Source organism: Rhinichthys klamathensis, unplaced genomic scaffold (genome assembly GCF_029890125.1).
Source record: "Rhinichthys klamathensis goyatoka isolate OS25496 unplaced genomic scaffold, OSU_Roscu_1.1 h1tg000011l_1, whole genome shotgun sequence".
NCBI classification, from domain to species: domain Eukaryota; kingdom Metazoa; phylum Chordata; class Actinopteri; order Cypriniformes; family Leuciscidae; genus Rhinichthys; species Rhinichthys klamathensis.
The window spans coordinates 16,857,432-16,870,426 of record NW_026606564.1 but is presented as its reverse complement, the minus strand read 5'-3'; the positions used below and the strand labels follow the sequence as shown (position 1 = coordinate 16,870,426).

The window sequence follows — 12,995 nt, the reverse complement described above, 5'->3', positions numbered from 1 at the left end:
ATGTTCAGAAGATGAACGCAGGTCTTGCGTGTGTGCAACGACGGTGAAATAACCCTTTAAAGGAACACGCTGACTTTTTGGGACTTTAGCTCCTTCACCTTATTCCCCAGAGTTAGATAAGTCCATACGCACCCTTTCATCTCTGTGCGTGCCGTAACTCTGTTTGACGCACCCACCGCTAGCTTAGCACAAAGACTAGAGGTAAACGGCTCCAGCTAACATACTGCTCCCAATAAGTGACAAAATTATGCCAACATTTACTATTTACATGTTGTGATGTGTATAGTCACAGCGTGTACAAATAACAAGGTCACATGAGACACAGCCATCTTCTAACCGTATACATACTGGGAACTATATTCTCAGAAATGTTATTTGTACAAGCTATGACTATACAAATCACAAGATGTAAATAGGAAAATGTTGGCGTTATTTTGTCACTTATTGGGAGCAGTATGCTAGCTGGAGCCGTTTACCTCTAGTCTTTGTGCTAAGCTAGGCTAGCGGTGGGTGCGTCAGACAGATTTATGGTACGCATGGAGATGAAAAGGGTATGTATGGACTTTTCTAACTCTGGGGAATACGGTGAAGGAGCTAAAGTCCCAAAAAGTTAGCGTGTTCCTTTACAATACTTGGGCCTAAAAACAGCACAAAAAATATTACTGTACTTGAGATGGTCTTTTCTCCTGTTGTCCTCTAATGGCTCTGTTTCCACCCCTGTCTCTAGCACCAGTGAACCATTTGGTGAGAGCCTTTTCTGCCTGTTTCTGGTTGACTTCTTTGGTCAATGAATTCTTCTTCAATCCACCTGCATAAAAGTTTACACACAAAATTCCTAATATTAATTCCAAATTATGATCATGATTAAAATATGATTAATCATGCAGCACTAGCGTGTGTATTGTTAAAAGTATTACACAAATGAAATTCACTTGACTTATGCATAGGAGTACAACAATAAAACACTTACCGTATATGACCTCAAAAAGGCGCAGATCTCTAAATCTCTTCTTGCCATGACGGCCAAACAGACTGTACTGGATTGCCACTTCATTTGAAATTAGGAATCTCATCATCCTTCTTGTTGCATCATCCAGTGAAGAACCACCAACATCTGCAACCATTGCAACCTAAGTACAAACAGACAGAATGATTTGTAGATGGTATGCGTAAGTCAGCTTCAGAATGGTAAAAAATAAAAACCAACAAGCAACATGAACACTGATCATGAACCTACAACACTAGACATGAATCTTGGGTCAAGCAACTTTTCATTCATAGCTTCCACTTCTTCTGTTGTTGTTAGAGGGAAGACAGCTTCTTCAGGAACATTGGGCAATGACTCATGGTTGTGCTGCTTAAGCAAAGCATTCAACATGTTGCTATGCACTCGCTGAGTCTCTTTCACTTCCTCCAGGAGGGTTAAAAGCTTGACGAACATAGCATAATCGGTGGTGGCGATTCTCTGACCGACAGGTCCTGCAGCAGTGAATCCCTGTGCGGCAGGTCCGGTGTTGGCTGGTCCTATAGCTAGGGGTGGGCGATATGGCAAAAATATCTTATCACAATTTTGTTCAGGAATATCATGATTCACGATTTTAACAATTCTTTTTATGTTGGTTTTACTGTTTTGCAAGTGACTGAGCAGCACAGCCAAACTAATTTCCCTATGTTAAAAACATAGCCTAACAATGTAACAAAATATAAAAATAAAATAAAAACAATTAGACATTTAGGCCAAAGATACATTTAATTATTTTATCTTTGTTCAAAGTAAATAAATAGTACTTTTTTTTTTTTTAGCTACCGTAGTATAATATTTAACAGTATCATTCACCATGTAGACTTCACTGTATAAATTGTACATGGTTTCTTAAAGCTACTGTATAAAAGATAATGAAAAAAAATGGAAATTCTGTAATTATTTTCTCATCCTCAAGTTGTTTTAAACCTGAATGAAGTTATTTCTTATGTTGATCATAAAAGTTATTTTGAAGAATGTGGGTAACCAAATAGTTGCGGGTCCCCTTTTACTTCAATATTAGGAAATATAAACTATGGAAGTCAGTTCAGCAAAAGACAGAAACCAGCGTGTGCTGTCTGTCACTTTAAGACTCATGTGTGCATGTAATATACAGATACAAATTTGATTTTCTCTCAACTGTTTACTTTCACTTTAGACATAACTGACTGTTTATATAAACCATTTGTGTATTTGACTATATTAGCACAAAACCCACCTGTAGGAGGGAATCTCTGAGCGGCTGGTCCGGTGTTTGATGGTCCTGTAGGAGGGAATCTCTGAGCGGCTGGTCCGGTGTTTGATGGTCCTGTAGGAGGGAATCTCTGAGCGGCTGGTCCGGTGTTTGATGGTCCTGTAGGAGGGAATCTCTGAGCGGCTGGTCCGGTGTTTGATGGTCCTGTAGGAGGGAATCTCTGAGCGGCTGGTCCGGTGTTTGATGGTCCTGTAGGAGGGAATCTCTGTGTGGCTGGTCCGGTGTTTGATGGTCCTGTAGGAGGGAATCTCTGAGCGGCTGGTCCGGTGTTTGATGGTCCTGTAGGAGGGAATCTCTGAGCGGCTGGTCCGGTGTTTGATGGTCCTGTAGGAGGGAATCTCTGAGCGGCTGGTCCGGTGTTTGATGGTCCTGTAGGAGGGAATCTCTGAGCGGCTGGTCCGGTGTTTGATGGTCCTGTAGGAGGGAATCTCTGAGCGGCTGGTCCGGTGTTTGATGGTCCTGTAGGAGGGAATCTCTGTGTGGCTGGTCCGGTGTTTGATGGTCCTGTAGGAGGGAATCTCTGTGTGGCTGGTCCGGTGTTTGATGGTCCTGTAGGAGGGAATCTCTGAGCGGCTGGTCCGGTGTTTGATGGTCCTGTAGGAGGGAATCTCTGTGTGGCTGGTCCGGTGTTTGATGGTCCTGTAGGAGGGAATCTCTGAGCGGCTGGTCCGGTGTTTGATGGTCCTGTAGGAGGGAATCTCTGAGCGGCTGGTCCGGTGTTTGATGGTCCTGTAGGAGGGAATCTCTGAGCGGCTGGTCCGGTGTTTGATGGTCCTGTAGGAGGGAATCTCTGAGCGGCTGGTCCGGTGTTTGATGGTCCTGTAGGAGGGAATCTCTGTGCGGCTGGTCCGGTGTTTGATGGTCCTGTAGGAGGGAATCTCTGAGCGGCTGGTCCGGTGTTTGATGGTCCTGTAGGAGGGAATCTCTGAGCGGCTGGTCCGGTGTTTGATGGTCCTGTAGGAGGGAATCTCTGAGCGGCTGGTCCGGTGTTTGATGGTCCTGTAGGAGGGAATCTCTGAGCGGCTGGTCCGGTGTTTGATGGTCCTGTAGGAGGGAATCTCTGAGCGGCTGGTCCGGTGTTTGATGGTCCTGTAGGAGGGAATCTCTGAGCGGCTGGTCCGGTGTTTGATGGTCCTGTAGGAGGGAATCTCTGAGCGGCTGGTCCGGTGTTTGATGGTCCTGTAGGAGGGAATCTCTGAGCGGCTGGTCCGGTGTTTGATGGTCCTGTAGGAGGGAATCTCTGAGCGGCTGGTCCGGTGTTTGATGGTCCTGTAGGAGGGAATCTCTGAGCGGCTGGTCCGGTGTTTGATGGTCCTGTAGGAGGGAATCTCTGAGCGGCTGGTCCGGTGTTTGATGGTCCTGTAGGAGGGAATCTCTGAGCGGCTGGTCCGGTGTTTGATGGTCCTGTAGGAGGGAATCTCTGAGCGGCTGGTCCGGTGTTTGATGGTCCTGTAGGAGGGAATCTCTGAGCGGCTGGTCCGGTGTTTGATGGTCCTGTAACAGTGAATCTCTGGCTGTCAGGTCTGCTGACGACGCTCTGGGTGGTAATGTTGTTGAGTTGGCCGGGTGGGGTGGGTGGTTGTTCGTCCTCACTAACAGTGTCTGATTCTTCACTTGTGTCAGAAAAAAACTTTCTATTTGGCCTAAAAAGATATTTGAATCAGAAAAATCTGTAAAATTGGGGTTCTTAAACCTTAAGCAGTTGACATTAAAGGTAAATTTCAGTAAAAAAAATCTAAATTTTCATATATTTACCAGCAGAAACATGTAAGGTACTTTCTACCAACTCTTAGTTAGCACAAAATAAGTTTAAGTAAACAGAAGGTATGTCGATGTTTTGAATAATTCTGTCATTACATTTTCATAAAGTTTTTAATACAACTTGTAGCAAGTTTGTTATTTGTTGTTCAGTAAGTTCTGACAATAAAAAGTAGTTTAAAACCACAATTTACAGTCTGGTTTCTAAATTTTTTTTCACATGAGAAACGTCTCATGTGAGCATGCAATAGTTTCTCGTCCGCATGTGTTACAGTGTCCGGATTATGTATGCTATAGACAAGAGCATAGATGTGCATGAATTATTAAAGATATATCTGCCTTTCTTGTAAAGCAGTAAATTTAAAGCGGACATAAACCTGGCGTAATATTGGAGATATACTGCCCTAAAGAAAGCCAAAATTTGAGAAAATAGATCTTTTTAATAATCCGTGTGAATCTATACTCTCGTTTTCTTTATAATAAAATGGCAGTGGTGCACAAAGGAAAAACGTTATAGTATACATAATCTGTACACTGTAACATGTTGCAAACTTTTGCAAAGGGCTCTGTAGAAAACAGTAACTTTTTGTGAATATTTTGGCAGGGCAAGTCTGTTTAGCTCCTAACATTCTGGCATCACTTAAAAAAAACAAGTTTTTACTTACAATCTTTTGCGCTTCTTCGGCATTTCAGTGTCGGTTTGTAAATCTGAGGTGTCCTCGGCCCTGCTAAGTTTAGCTCTTGCTGCAGCATATGTTTCTGTAAAATAAAATAAAAAACATTTAGGGAGAAAAAAAGCTTACCGTCTGGAATCTTTTCAAGCAAATGATCCTTTCATGTTACCTGCATTTCCTATAATGCGTATGCTATACTTTGCCCAGTCTGCTCCAGGAGTTATTTGGGTTTTTTTACAGCCTTGCTGATACAGAGAGTTCTACCAGTAGGCCAAAAACATTCATCTCTTTTTGGGTCCAGTAATCCAGCTTGTAGGAATGACATCAATGACAGTCCTTTCATCGGCTGTAAATTCATCAGTGAACTCCACAACACTAAAATGGGACATTCTGAACCATGAAAATATAGAGTCAGTAATCATGTAGCTGTGGCAAAGCCACATACACATCAGTCATTGGCAGAAGAACAAGTTTTTTTTTTTTTATTTGTGCCACTGGAACAACAAATAACTGGCCAGTAAGTCCTGAGACGACAGTAATTCCCAAGCTTGAAGAATTGATAGGATAATCAAAAAAACAAGTCCCTGCATTAAAAAACTCACATACTGCAAAAATGTCTGCTGCGGGAGAAACCAAAACATTTCTAACAAGGGAAACTCTGTTATCAATTTCAAAGCAGTTGTTTCCTGGAGAGCAGCTGATGATCATTCCTTTGTATTGGCATTGCTTAAACTGTGTGCATGTGGAAAATCCTGGTGGAGTTGGACCAGAGAAATGCGGCTGTTTAAACTGTTCTTCACATATTCCTTTTGTGTGTCTGCTAAAAGTTTGTCTCCCACCCACACGTCTCACAATTTGCTCAACTGGGTTTTGAGGTTTCCTAACCATCCTTTTCAATTGTCCCAAGTAGTTTTCGAATGGAAAGCATGATACAGAGTCAAGAGCACCATATTTACGAGCATCTTGTGCCAAATGTATGAGACCATGTGTGTTATATACAAGAAATTCATTCCCATAGATTTTGGCAAAAATAGTTACAAAACATTTCAGCAAGTTTTCAGCATAATCACAATAGTTAGTGCACAGATCCGGACTCAAAATAATTCTCATGGCAACTGATAAGACTAAAAAGTTTCTATATATACGTTTAGGAAATGTATTAAACAACACAACAGGGCCCTTGTATAACAAAAACTGCCTAAATTCTGTAGCCTTCCAGTGGCTATATTCGTAAAGTGACCGTGGCTTTCTTGAGAAATTCCTAGGCAAATTTTGCCTAAGTAATTGCAGGTTTTCAGATACAACTGAAAGAACACTTGATGAAATTCTACATGTCAAGGGTCCCTTGACCCACAGTGAAACAAGTTTACGGACAATTCCTAAGCACACTAAATGCATATAATCAAGAACAAAAGATGTAACTAATCCCACTCCCAACTCCCGAAGAGGTGATACATCACGATGATGTTCCTCATCTATCATTTCATCAAACTGGGCATCTGTTCTGAGGGCTGCTTCCATATCTGGGTGCACTATTTTTCCAGTTAAATAAACACCAGACTGCACACAACGTTCACAAGAGCTGTAACCTGAGTGACCTTTTATACATTTAAGAAAAGCTCTTGCTGGAGCATCACATATACGTAAATGCATCAGGCAGGGGAACACAGTAATGTTTCTCATTGAAGTACAAGCCTTCCTTTGTGAGTTTTTTAAATTCCTCAACAACATCTTTCATGTACTCATGAACTGATGGAGGTTTAGATGGGCCAGCATAGAGACTTATCATAAACACGTTTGATCCAGGTAGCTCCTTAATTTTACCAAGTATGGGCCACAACTGTGCATTGGAGCTTCTGAAAAGCGGTATTCCATCAACATTTAGCCTGAGAGTTAATGTGTCTGTGAGTTCATCCTGTGCATTGGTCAGCTCTGCACATATTGCGTTACAAAGGCCAAAATGATAATAACTCCCACTTCCCATTTTTTTGACTTCACAGTCTTTTAAAGTAGACATAAGTGTTCTTGGATCTTTAGGTAAATTAAGACCTTCCACTATAAGTATCTGAAGTAATTCTGACAAAGCAGACTGAGAGATATTACGACTAGCTGCCCATTCAGCCAATTTTGTCTTCATGTCAAGCTGAGGCTCTATTTCCTCTTCGTCAGTATCTTGAAATGAGTCATTTGTTTCATCACTATCCAGTGTCAAATTCAGTTGATCCAATGTATCATTGTCAAAATCCTGATCATCATCCAGTCTTTGCTGCACAGTTTCATCAAGAACTTCCAAAGCATCCACAGCCAGGCTCATTAAATGTTCTTGCACTTTTGTTTTGATTCGTCGCCGTGTAGTACGTGTACTTGCACCATAGTATTCCATTTTTTATTAAAAACAAAATTGGGAATAATTTACAAGTGCATACATATGGTACGACCAATAACCTAAACATCATAATTTAGAAATTGTTTGAGATCATAAAACTAGGCCTATTCTTACTTAAGTACATACAGTATCTTAAAGGGGACATCGGATGAAATGTTCACTTTCGCAGCTTTTTTTGCATTTAGTTAGGTTTCTGGCGTGTCTTAGTGGATGTGCTACTTTTGAACACTTTTCCTGTGACTTGTTTATTCGAACAGTTGCTCGCTTGTCTAATACAACATTGAAGTGTTAAATGAAAGTGTGTCACCTTGTAGCTGGATGATTTACTTCTTGGCTACTCTTACTGAAGACTTATTTTCCCTATGGGGAAAAATAATAGAAAAATGAACACACACACACACACACACACACGGTCAAAATTGTATTTTTAAATGCCTTTAATAGAAGTCTGGTATAGTCACTAAGGATGCATTTATTTGATCAATACAGTAAAAATTCAGTAAAATATGACTAATATAATAGCATTTAAAATAATATTGTGTTTGAGAATATGTTTACAATTTAAAATGTTTTCTACTTAAATATATTGTAAAATATTATTACTCCAGTCTTCAGTGTCACATGATCTTTCAGAAATCATTCTAATATAATGATTTGCTGCTCAGTAATTCTGTTTATTATCAATGATAAAAATAGTTCTGCTGCTTCATATTTTTGTGGTTGCTGAAAAAGCTCCTTTGCATCACAGGGATTGATTACATTTTAAAACATAGGCCTAATTAATGCTGACTTGGTGAGCATTAGATAGCCTACTTCCAAATTAATTAAATTCTCTAAAATACTAGAAACTTTTGACACCTGTGTGTTTACACAAAAAGGTTTAAAACAAGTTTAGCTCAGTCAACAGCATTAATAAATGTCACATAGTTAAGAATAACCTTGAAACGTCATATTCTAACTACACAGACAAAACAAGCTTCAGGTTATGCAGGTGGATTGAAGGTTCATGAATTAGTTTTATTTATCAAATCAAGACCTACTGATTATTTTAGTTGCATGAAAAACAAATTTCAGTTTGGAAATAAATTACATAAAGGCTAACATTAGCATGAGTTATGGACTTACGCAAAACCTCTGAATCTTTGATCACTGGATCTGTCTACACTGAAAGGAATCTTGCATAATTTTTGGACTATGATGAGATCATTTACAAGAGAGCAGAACGTGCATACCTTACAGTCTATGGTGCGTAACATTACACAAACGTGACTCATCAGTGGTAGGCTAACGTCGTTAACATAAACATCTCTGGCCATTGCTAACTGCAACATGAAGTGTGATTAGTTATAAAACTAATCGCAACAAAAATGCATAAAAATACATCTACTACAACGTTAGCAGATCTAAATAAACTTTTTAATGGCCTTAAAGCCAGGACATTCTCACTGCAGACTTGAGCGGGACTGTTGCCTAGCTGCATAAGTAAATTAAAGGCAACCATTTTTAACGTTAGCCCTTGCCTTCAAAAGCAGCATTATTCCGTGTTTAGACACTCATCTTATGTCGGATACCTTAAAAATTCTGAACTATGCCATTAAAAGTTGTTATTATAAATTGGTGTTATCGCGGCTGCTGTGGAAAGTTTTACGTTATGCTAACGTTACCTCAGGTGAACACAAAAAGCATAATTAAAGCATAAAATCTATAAAAATGGGAATGTGACTTGATTAATGACATGCAAAAACAAAAGTACACCTTACTGTCAACAGAAATGACCTCAATTTTAAGCCCCCCAAACATAATAGGCCTATTTTACTGTTACGTGCCTAAAATAAAAAGACAACTTAACGGCTAAATTTGTTTAAAGGTCATTTCAGGTGCCAAAACAAAGTTCGCTATGGTTAAAAACACAGATAATACAGACATGTTTAGAAAATATTCATTTTACCTGCTTATTTCTTTATCCACGACCTCGTCGAAATATCCAGAAACGATTATGAAGTGAAGTCTGAAGTGAAGTCGCTCGCTTCACCGGCGCCACCGCTCTACGTTTGAAAGAAACTGTATCCTTGCGCCTGGGCGGGAATTCTTGTAGTTTGAATTTTTAAAATCTTTATAGTTGTATTTTCAATTTCCGATTATTTTCGGCAAATATTATATGACATATGATATAGTGATATGTGGAAAATTCGCAATTAAAAACATTCGAAGCAGGACTACTTTGGCATGCGTAAATGTGTCTTCAGTCAGTGACTAGGTCATGTAGAACCCGTAGGTCCCATATGGGACCCACTTAATTTCTGACATTTCTTAATTTCTCTCATTCCCAGGTTTGCAAATTGGAAATAAAATACATGTTTGATAAATTCATAGGCAGTAATAATGATAATTCAAACAAAATGAAAGTCACAATAGAAAATAATGCATTTTATTTAAAAAGTTGTTATCCTGATCAGATCCTATCTATGATATTATTTGTTATTTGTATAAAAGTGACTATCAACCAAATGTTATCATTTCAAAAGTTTAAATGTATAAATATATATATTTTAAGCATGAAATTATTTTGCCCACATTGGTCCTATGAAGGTCCCATATTATCATTCAACATGGGCATACCTATATGTGACCCACATAGTGAAACCCACATGGGACCCACATTAATTGCCCATGTTCAGCCCATGCCCACAAGGAACCCATGCTGCCTGGATATAACCCACATGGGGCCCACATATCAATGTTGGCTGGGGCATTGACAGAGACAGGCATCCTGTCTGTGTTCTGCTCGGTCCTGCTCCTCCGTGGCGATCGGCGCGCCGGTTAAAAAATCATAACAAACGAATTTGGGGGGGGGGGGGGGTTGGGGGATTTTGTGGGGGGGACATGTCCCCCCTGTCCCAATAGGAAATTACGCCCGTGCTAATATAAGTGAAAGTGTGTACTATGGAAATAAGTTTTACTTGCCAAATCGAGCCCTCCGCCTGAGAGAGGAGGTCTCTCCTCAATGTGCATATATACATGCGTCTTACATATATTTAACATTTATGTGCATATATGGGAAAATATATGGCACTTACATGAAAACGGACATTTTTGCTATATTTTGAAATATATGTTTCATATATGTATATGTGTTTTATATATGAATTTTGCATATATTTAAATATATTACATTTCTGTATGGGAAACGCCACACAGCCTTCAAAAATCGATCAGATGAAGGGATCTCAGGAGACAGGAAGTGAAACTAACATTGTATTCAGACGTACCTTGATGCCTTCCAAACTTGAAATGTGTCCTCCTAAGGCAGTTTTTCGGACACATCCTGAAAGTCCATGAAAGTGAAAGTAAAGATGAATAAGTCCAGATAACTGTGAGAGTAAGTACGGCAGTGGTAGCTGATTTTAACCCTGGTTGTATCGAAGCAGCCGTTGTCATGACACTCGTTAACGGTAGATGATCTCCGCGTCGCGTCTCTCACTCGGTCTGCAACTCAAGCGAACCTAGAATTTGTGAAATAGCGGAACAATGGGAAATGTAATTGTAAAAAGAAAAGTCGAAACTACAAATGTTTTCGGTCTGTACAGTAATTATTTCATACACAGATACTAACCTTAAAGTTATTTATGAAGATCACCTCAGGAAGTTTTCCCTCAGGACAGAAGACAAAATGACTGTTACCAGTCCAGTTTTGGCAAACCACCAGCAGTGAGTTACTACCCAGATATCCAAGAGGTGTGTATGTGTAATATGTTTTTATATGCAGATGATGCTGCTTTAGTGGTTGCAGATAAGGAGACAAATAGAATACAGGTGAAGTTAGGTGAGCTTGTTAAAGGGATACTTCAGGATTTAGCAATTAGCATTAAGCTTTGTATCAGTTGAAAACCAGTAGTATTTTCGAATTACCGTGCGAATTGTGGTTCTTTTATAAACCTTTATGGTGTGAATTTAATTATTTGCGCGAGTAGATTATACAACGTCAATGCAAAGACGCGAATAGACGCGTCATTCGCGCCGAATTGGGCGACGTGTTTGCCGCGAACGTCTTCCGCGCAAGTTGAAAATTTTGAACTCGAGCGGAAGATTCAAGCGTCTTACTAGACGTGTATTTGACGCTCTATTCGCGTTCGGTGTGAACACACCATTAGTGTTACTAGAGTACCCAGCAAGCCAAAACATTGTTTTTCCATCTGAATCATCATTATAGTTGATATCGAAATTTCAATGCAAAATTAATGTTGAATCACCATTACCCTGTCGATGAAAACCTGATGTTATTAATGTTGATGGCAACGATATTGGAACAACATTGATCTATAGTTATTTTTATGATTGATTAAGCATTGATATTTGGTTTACCGGGCGATCGCTGAATGTGTTGAAAAGTCATTGATTTATAGTTGACCGGAAACGACGCTGTTGTTGAAAAGTCATCGACATATAGTTGAGGGGGACATATGATTGAAAATGCATCGATATGTAGTTGACCGGGAAATATGATTGAAAATCAATAGATTTTTGGTTGACCGGGAGATCAACGGGTGTTATACCAACGTTACTGCACCGGACACAGCTCATTTCTGGACCTGGCACAAGCGTAAAGGTAAGCTTGCTTAATGTTTGATATGAATGAATTGTATTAAATACTGTTAGGCTGATCGTTAACATGATGGTAGTGTGACGTTACGTTAGTAACCGACACAGTGCTGCAGTCACTGAAATAGATTTTTGTTTTACCATTGTGTAAAAATCTGCCAAAAGTTGGCTAGGCCTACTTTGTAGTTCTCTTCTAGGTTATAAAATTAGCAAAACCTCCGAGTCCAGTCTATTTTTGGGATATTTAGCTCAAAATACATGTCTGTAGCCTATTGCTTGTGTCGTGAAATCTATTAACACAGCACTATTTCTTCTGACCGCCGGAGAACACCGTGACCGGCGGAACCAACGCTAGTGCTCCACCTAGCGCTACCCACAGAAGTGACCAGAATTACACAGAAGTACTTTACACAGACAAGAATTACACAGAATTACACAGAATTACTTTACTTTATCCAATGCAGAACTGTCTCGAGTTGTAACTGGGAATGCCGATTAGACCATCTCGTCGTAATACAAATCCAAAATATGAATCTACTAGTGCTTATGGGATATCACGATTTTTGCGCGCCTAACAATCAGGCCTGGCGTCAAGGGGGGAGGGCTTAGCCCCACGTTACACTTCATCTCGCGGCACGAATGTACCAATACAAATAAATATAATCTCCTGTTTAACTTAGGCCTTAATGCTAATTTTTTGTATTGTGATTTTATTTTCTGTTTTAGGTGCTCTATGTCACGACACACACACGGGAAACAGGGGTTAGATCCAATCGCAGTATTTTAATGGGGTAATCCGTACTCACAACAGTCCAGGCAAGGGTCAAAATCCATATAAGCAATCCAAAACACAAGAAACAGGCAAGAACACAGAACTCGGAAGTGGTGTAACATAATACAAGGACTCCGTAACAAACACTAAACAAGCAGGGTATATATACACAGAACAAGACAATCATGATGATGGGGAATAGGCTGAGTGCAATGATCAGTGATAAGGAACAGCTGAGTGCAATGATGAGACAAAGGATCGTGGGGAATGTAGTTCATAATGTGAATGACACCGTGAGAACGAGGACCTCTAGTGGACACCAGGAACATAACCAGACACTGTGACATAACCTCCCCTCTACGGAGCGGCTACCAGACGCTCCAAGACCATACAAACAAACAAGAGTCCAGGTGGGAGGTGAAGCGGTGGAGGATCAGGGGGAGGGATGGGGGGCCAGGTCCATGAAGGGGAACCAGAACAGGAGGTGATGGCTCAACCGGCGGCCAAGGCAAGACAGACAGTCTATCAGG

At 40.1% G+C, this 12,995-nt stretch overlaps 1 protein-coding gene across 1 annotated transcript; it reads right to left on the bottom strand.

Moving 5' to 3' along the window:
• Positions 1-647: 647 nt before the first annotated feature.
• Positions 648-5,121, bottom strand: LOC130101413 (basic proline-rich protein-like). The gene is made up of 6 exons (XM_056267137.1): positions 4,878-5,121; positions 4,700-4,793; positions 2,241-3,919; positions 1,238-1,530; positions 971-1,130; positions 648-808 (listed from the first exon to the last, which is right to left on the bottom strand). Exons 2-6 carry the CDS (start codon positions 4,720-4,722, stop codon positions 660-662), a joined length of 2,304 nt encoding a protein of 767 aa, XP_056123112.1. The 5' UTR covers positions 4,723-4,793; positions 4,878-5,121; the 3' UTR covers positions 648-659.
• Between the last annotated feature and the right edge of the window lie 7,874 nt (positions 5,122-12,995).

Coding starts and splice junctions, on each gene's coding strand:
- LOC130101413 (XM_056267137.1), bottom strand. CDS start 4,722: ATGCCGAAGAAGCGCAAAAGATT. Junction 3,920..4,699: donor CCGAAGAAGCGCAAAAGATT/GTAAGTAAAAAC, acceptor ATATCTTTTTAG/GCCAAATAGAAAGTTTTTTT. Junction 809..970: donor CCTTTTTGAGGTCATATACG/GTAAGTGTTTTA, acceptor ACTTTTATGCAG/GTGGATTGAAGAAGAATTCA.